Below are 7,273 nucleotides of genomic sequence, written 5' to 3' on the forward strand. Positions count from 1 at the left end.
ACGACGCCATACACGCTGTCTGCCATCTTCCCTGTACAGTGAAAACCGGGATTCATCCTTGAAGAGAACACCTCTCCAAAGTGCCTGACGCCATCGAATGTGAGCATTTGCCCACTCAAGTCGGTTACGACGATGAACTGCAGTCAGGTCGAGACCCCGAAGAGGACGACGAGCATGCAGTTGAGCTTCCCTGAGATGGTTTCTGACAGTTTGTGCAGAAATGTTTTGGTTATGCAAACCGATTGTTGCAGCAGCTGTTCGGGTGGCTGGTCTCAGATGATCTTGGAGGTGAAGATGCTGAATGTGGAGGTCCTTGGCTGGTATGGTTACACGTGGTCTGTGGTTGTCAGGCCGGTTCGGTTGGATGCTCTGAAATGCCTTTGGAGACGGCTTATGGTAGAGAAATTAACATGCAATTCACAGGCAATAGCTCTGGTGGACATTCCTGCAGTCAGCATGCCAATTGCACGCTCCCTCAAAACTTGCGACATCTGTGGTATTGTGCTGTGTGATAAAACTGCACATTTTAGAGTGGCCTTTTATTGTGGCCAGCCTAAGGCACACCTGTGCAATAATCATGCTGTCTAATCAGCATCTTGATATGCCACACCTGTGAGGTGGATGGATTATCTCGGCAAAGGAGAAGTGCTCACTAACACAGATTTAGACAGATTTGTGAACAATATTTGAGAGAAATAGGCCTTTTGTGTACATAGAAAAAGTCTTAGATCTTTGAGTTCAGCTCATGAAAAATGGGGGCAAAAACAAAAGTGTTGCGTTTATAATTTTGTTCAGTGTACATAATGTATGCCTATATTATAACAAATACCTGCAGAGGGCGCCAACGGCGGTGATGTTTCATGTGATTCAACGACGTTTAAATCCATTTAATTGCAATATCTGGCCATATGCAAAGTGAGAAACTTTTATTTTGAAATCACGATCTACAATAAATCGCATATTTAGAAATATGTTAATGTATTCTGTGTTGGCATAGGTTTATATATGACTTAAGTTACAAATTAAGTGAGATAACGCACAGTTTTCCCAGATGAACGTTAAGCAACCCGAACTCGCCGCATATGCAGAGGAAGAGCTTAGCCCCTTTCACACATACAGTCTTCACTGGTAAATTGCCGTTAAGAGATCTGTGAACAGATCAGGACCTTTTCTTTTTCTGCCAATCATATCATTCTTATGGAGATGACGTGATTATTCTGAGCTGTTTACAAAGCTCCGTTAATTATATAGAAAATAGCTTTTCCATATAAATATGGCTCTAGATGGAAATCTTTGACCATTGCGCCTCGCATCTTTTTCAGAACGTGTCACGCTCATCAGCTGCGACTCTGCAGTCTCATGTTTATAGGACCAAAAATGTCTGATTGGCTAGTAATGTTAGTTTGGTTGAGAGTGAAAGCTGTGTTCCTCTCATACATTGGTAGGCTAATTCATTAACTTGAACGTGATATCAACAAGTTTTTTTTAAACGTAGGAGGACTATCTTATTTTCCCGCAGCTAAACGCCACACGCCGGAGATCTGGCACGGTGCTGGAGAACTTTAAGCCCTGTGGTGTGTGTACCTACTTAACCATATTTTGCAGACAAAGCTACGAGCTAAATCTGTTTTTTTATAATTGTAAAAAATGCAGAAAGCTACAGTATTTAGTAATAGCTATATATAAAAACAAAAGAAGTCTATGGAATGTCCCCATTTAGACAGTTGAGTAAATGTGTGTGTGTGTGTGTCTGCTTACGCCTTGATGAGAGCAGAGAGAAGCTCTAGAGTGTCGTTGTGTATAGAGGGTAAAACCAACAGCTTCAGACAGCCCTCTCCTGTTGGACTCTAAAACACACCCCTTCAATTAGTGTCCACATCAATGTTAAGCAAGTTCAGTGAATAATATCATGAACTGACTTTAATATCAAGATGCACATAAACATACAGAGAGAGAGAGTTAAAGCCTTACAATGCTCTTTGTGTTGACTGCCAGGGCTTGACACACCAATTTGAGAACATGCTGAACAGGTAGACGAACTGAAGATGCAGGATCAGCACTATTTGAGGGAAACACGTCTCACAAATCTGGACCAATATCTCAAAGATCTTCATTAAAAATGAACTAAGCTCAACAGACAGGAAAAAACAGCTTTACAAATAGCATGAATTTAGTCACACAACATCACCACTACCTAAGAGTGTGTTTAATAGCCAGACAAACGGCCTTGTAACGATGATGGAGCTGAAGGATCAGAAGTGGATCTACATCATCCAGGGGAGGGAAAGGCAGTTCAACACCAGGACCCTCATACTGCACTGTTCCTTCTGAAACAGCGACGCCGAAAAAAACAAGTACTTAACACAAATGTTTCTCTCAACACAACACAAACTAGGGCTGCACGATTATGACAAAAATCATAATTGTCGATTATTCCTTTGAAATTGTAATTGCGATTATTAATTTACGATTAAATGAATGATGTTTACACCTTTGAAGCAACTGCATGCCATATTTTTATATGAAAATAAACAAGCTGAAAACACTAACTGAAAAACTTATTGCTTTTCTATAGTATTAAGCCTCAAATGTCAACTATAAATCGGATTGGTTTCTCTTTAAATAAAAAGGTACAAATATGCATGGTATTATAATGTTATACTAAAACTAAAATTAAAACAATGGAAAAACCCTTAAGATAACATGTAGAAAGAAAAAAAAGCATCTGAAGCGTGCAAAATAACATAAGTGGACTTTGAACGATTAATTGCTGCTTTGAACGATTATGTAATTGTGGCATCCGTAATTGTAATTGCGATTAGAAATTCGATTAATTGTGCAGCCCTAACACAAACACTCAGAACACACCAAATACCTGTTTCTGCACCCTGGTGCAACTGTCCCAGCATGCTATTGGCTGATGCTAGAAGGCAGTGCAGCTGATTGGTCCAGCCCTCAGCCCTGCGCCCTCCTCCCCCTCGTTCCAACACCCCACCGAGACAGGGCAATCGGCCAAAACTTTCACAAGCCACCTACCAATAAAGAAAAATGAAAATCATGATGCAGAAGTTTTGATTCATTTGTTTTGAGCAGTCAACTACGCACATTATCCTTTAATTCCACAACCAGACGTAACTAACCTCTTGTACTTTAGGATTATCTGAGTCCATCTTAGACAGGAAATACGCTCCAAGCTTTTCCTGTAAGGGACAATGATTAGCTTTTTCAGATACACAGTAACTGCACAAAAACATATTATTAATGATTATACTGACCCTCAGAGATCCACAGGCCCGTGGGTAGTAGATCATACACGCCATCATTCCTTTCATAGCAGCTAGGTGGCACTATGACAAAAGAAATTGCTCCTTTTGATGCTTTTTGTGGCACAACCATTTTAATTGTTCTCAGTTTATTAAACAATATACAATACTGTTAAAAAGTTAGTGGTCTGTAAGATATTTTAATGAATGTTGCATTTATTTGATAAAAAATACAGTAAAAATGATATTGTGAAATATTATTACAAATTAAAATAACTGTTTTCTATTTTAATATATTTTGAAATGTAATTTATTCCTGTGGTGGCAAAAATTCCTGAGATGAAAATTCAGCAGCCATTCTTCCAGTCTTCAGTGTCACATGATCTTTCAGAAATCATTATAATATGCTAATTTGGTGCTCAAGAATCATTTAGTATTACATTATTAATGTTGAAAACAGTTGTGTTGCTTAATATCTTTGTGGAAACCATGACAAAATTGTTTAGGATAGTAAAAACCTTTTGTTTAAAAAAATAGAAATATCTTTATTGTCATCTTTGCTGAATAAAATATTAATTTCTTTAAATAAAAAACAACAACAAAAGTATTGACCCCAAGCCTTTGAATGGTACTGTATATGAGGACAACAGTGACAATAGTACAAAATAAATTTGATTTAAGACTACATTTTAACTGATCTAAATCTACGCTAAATGTGACATGCATATGCAAGCATTTTTACCTCAGATTTGAGACTGAGCAGGGAGGTCAGGATGCCCAGGATGGAGTTGAGTCCCACCTCCCTGGCTAGCTCTGGCAGCTGGGATGAGTACTGCAACATGTCCTGCAGCACACTCACAGCAAGATGCACGGTGGGGATAGGGGCCTGCGACTGTGTGTTTGAGAACAACAGTAGATACATTACTAAATCATGCAGGACTGAATAATATCGGGAAAGACCTATTAAGTGGATCCAGGCAAGAGAATAGAAGGCAAATGCTTGAAGACATCTCTTACCTGAATGACCTGCTGCAGTGTTCGCAGCCATGAAAGGCAATGCTGCTGGAAGACTTCATTCGAACTGTCCTTCACCAGCACGGACAGGAGACAGAGACCCTCAAACCTGAAACACACGTGATCAAGTCCATATGAAGTCGAGATAAAACCGAAGTAGCGACAGATCTGTTTTTCCATATTTTGATGTATTTCCGAGTGAATGCATTCGCGAAGAAGAAAAAAAAGTAGGGTGGGGAGTTGATTCTATTCATCGGTTGATTGGATGGAGTTAGATCTGAATGTGAGTTTGCAGTTGGTTGTAAGAAAGAGGCGGGGTTTAAGTGGATTGAATGATTGGAGAAATCCGGCATACATCTCCAGAAAGAAGTCTGTTGCTTCACCGCAAGGTCCAGTTATGACATTTTGAGTAAAAATGTAGATATCAAAATAAAATAAAATATCAATAGATGAATTGTTCACAACAAGATCATTAAAATGCATTTAGAATATGTAGATGCCAAACTTAATTGTTTTTGCTGAATTTCACACTGGTTATAAATAACACTTTGCAAAATTTATTTTGGGTCACATTCAGAGGCCCCTAAGAGAGAATCTTACTGTCACATTTATTCATTTAGTAGACACTTTTATCTAAAACGACAGAGGAACACAACACATACAGCAAGTTATTCTAAGGCGGCAGTAACATTGTTTTGTTTTTAACTGGAAAAAAGTTAGATGTTCTTGGAAAAATTATTGTTTTTATTTATTTATATATATTTACTTCGTAAACTACATTCCTTTATAGATTACCTTTAGTCTCTTAACATCTAACCTCCTGTCTAATGTATGTATAATTTATTAATTGATTTTTAATCTCTATTATTATATTTCCCCCCTCTCTTCTATTATTTTTCTCTATTCTATTAATGGTTATGTACCACCTTTGGTTTTAATCCTGAAATAGAAAAAAAGTGACAATGTAACAATTTATTTTCTTGTAATAATGCTTGTTCTAACAAAACGTTTGAACATAAGGCAGTAACATGAAAAATACTGAAACACAAAGTTGCTGATTTGATCAGAAAAGGACAATCTAGAACTCAGATGAAAGTGTGAAATAAAGAATAAATGAAGAGTTGTTTAAAAAAAAAAAAAAAAGACTAATAGCATCGACAGGATTTGGTCAAGCAAGAAATGTCTTTAAATGTTTTACAAAAAATGCAATGGTAGGGCTGGGAAGATCTTGTGTAAAAAAAAAGCCAGAAGTTTTACTCTGATAGCTCACCTGGTCTTACTGGACCCGAGGCGTGCATTACTGATGCCCACCAGACCACCCACAGCTCCCGTGCTCTGAAAAACCATTCAAAACCAGTGTCACTACTACAAACAGACAGAAGAACATCTCCTCAGCGTGCTTTCAAAGGAAACAGAGAGGTATGTTAAAGAATAAGACTAACGTTACATATGAAACATACAAACACGAAACTAATGTGAACTTGATTATCAGCTCAGTTACCACATAAACAAGCACTATGGTCATTAGACATGTCATTAAATCATAATTATAATGTTTCGTATTCATATTCACATTGTAAACACTGCAAGCGAGGAACGCAACATCACCACAACGCTTCTATTTAAATCAAAGAAGCGCGCGTACTACCAGGAAAAACTTCAGTCCTACCTGAGTCCCAACCACTCCATGCTCACGGTAGTTTGCTAGAAGTGCAGGTAGATATTCAGGTCTATCCTCCTTCAGGACAGACACTAGTCCTTCTGTTAAGCGCGTTATGTTGGGGCCATGCAGCCAAGCCGCTGAAGCCATCTTAGCGCCCCTGTATGACGCGCAAATCCCGCGACGAGTGTATAGCTCGGTTGACGTCAGCACGTCGCGTCAGCGTCTAGTCAGTACTCTCTTCTGTGTTGAGCGTATGGCAAGCCGTTTTAGCTTAAAATAATCCCAGTGTTACTCGTCGTAATTGCTATTTTACTAGTAACAATTACAATTAGAGAGCTCTCTAATTGAGTTTTTACTAGTAAGAATTCCAATTAGCGAGCTCTCTAATTCAAATTTTACTAGTAAAAAACTAATTAAAGATATGCTTAATTGCAGAGCTCTGTAATTGAATTAGAGAGCTCTCTAATTTAATTCTTACTAGTATAAAACTAATTAAAGATATGCTTAATTGCAGAGCTCTGTAATTGAATTAGAAAGCTCTCTAATTTAGTTCTTACTAGTAACACTTGAATTAGAGAGCTCTCTAATTGGAATTCTTACTAGTAAGAATTTAATTGTAGAGCTCTCTAATTGAATTGTTACTAGTAAAAATGCAATTACGACGAGTAACGCTTGGAATATTTTAAGCTAACTGGGCTTGCCATATTGAGCGTGCAGATGTTAACCGGTTAATATATGTACAGGTGCATCTCAATAAATTATAATGTCGTGGAAAAGTTCATTTATTTCAGTAATTCAACTCAAATTGTGAAACTCGTGTATTAAATAAATTCAACGCACAAACACTTCGAAAAATCATTTATGCTATACTTGAGAAGATTTGAGTATTTTATGAAAATTGTTGAAATGTTATTGTTTTCTATGTATTCTTACTTTACACTAAGAGAGAGGCACAGATTCAGGATTGTTAAGACCATAAATAAGTTTTCTTCTCCCCCAAAATGCTGAACAAAACAAAGAGCATGTACTAAAATATTTTTTAAATAGCATTTTCCCATTGAATTAAAATAACATTTTATTGACTAAAATGACGTATACAGTGAATTGGAATTCAATTATTTATATATATATAAAATTCTTCATTTATAACCAATTTATTAATTTAGCAAGAAGCATACACTACCAGCCTCAAGTTTGGACACACTTAACTGAATTTGTGCATTTCGTTATCTTAAAAACCTTGTGATGTTAAGGTTAATTACTTAAAGGGGTCATATGATGCGATTTAAATTGTTCCTTTCTCTTTGGAGTGTTACAAGCTTTTGGTGCATAA

The 7,273-nt window shown here is 37.2% G+C and overlaps 1 protein-coding gene across 1 annotated transcript in view; it reads right to left on the reverse strand.

Moving 5' to 3' along the window:
- The window catches only part of LOC107668211 (proline-, glutamic acid- and leucine-rich protein 1-like), an 18,028-nt gene extending 11,916 nt beyond the window's left edge, over positions 1-6,112 (reverse strand). Inside the window, exons 1-10 of the mRNA XM_016460011.1 lie at positions 5,947-6,112; positions 5,548-5,612; positions 4,281-4,386; positions 4,006-4,155; positions 3,276-3,347; positions 3,141-3,200; positions 2,876-3,032; positions 2,195-2,327; positions 1,972-2,059; positions 1,759-1,847 (exon numbers count right to left, since the gene is read on the reverse strand). Coding sequence (XP_016315497.1) covers positions 1,759-1,847; positions 1,972-2,059; positions 2,195-2,327; positions 2,876-3,032; positions 3,141-3,200; positions 3,276-3,347; positions 4,006-4,155; positions 4,281-4,386; positions 5,548-5,612; positions 5,947-6,087 — 1,061 coding nt within the window. The 5' untranslated portion in view covers positions 6,088-6,112. The remainder of the gene's footprint in view (positions 1-1,758; positions 1,848-1,971; positions 2,060-2,194; positions 2,328-2,875; positions 3,033-3,140; positions 3,201-3,275; positions 3,348-4,005; positions 4,156-4,280; positions 4,387-5,547; positions 5,613-5,946) is intronic.
- Between the last annotated feature and the right edge of the window lie 1,161 nt (positions 6,113-7,273).

This window comes from Sinocyclocheilus anshuiensis, unplaced genomic scaffold (genome assembly GCF_001515605.1).
Source record: "Sinocyclocheilus anshuiensis isolate Anshui unplaced genomic scaffold, SAMN03320099.WGS_v1.1 scaffold337, whole genome shotgun sequence".
NCBI lineage: Eukaryota > Metazoa > Chordata > Actinopteri > Cypriniformes > Cyprinidae > Sinocyclocheilus > Sinocyclocheilus anshuiensis.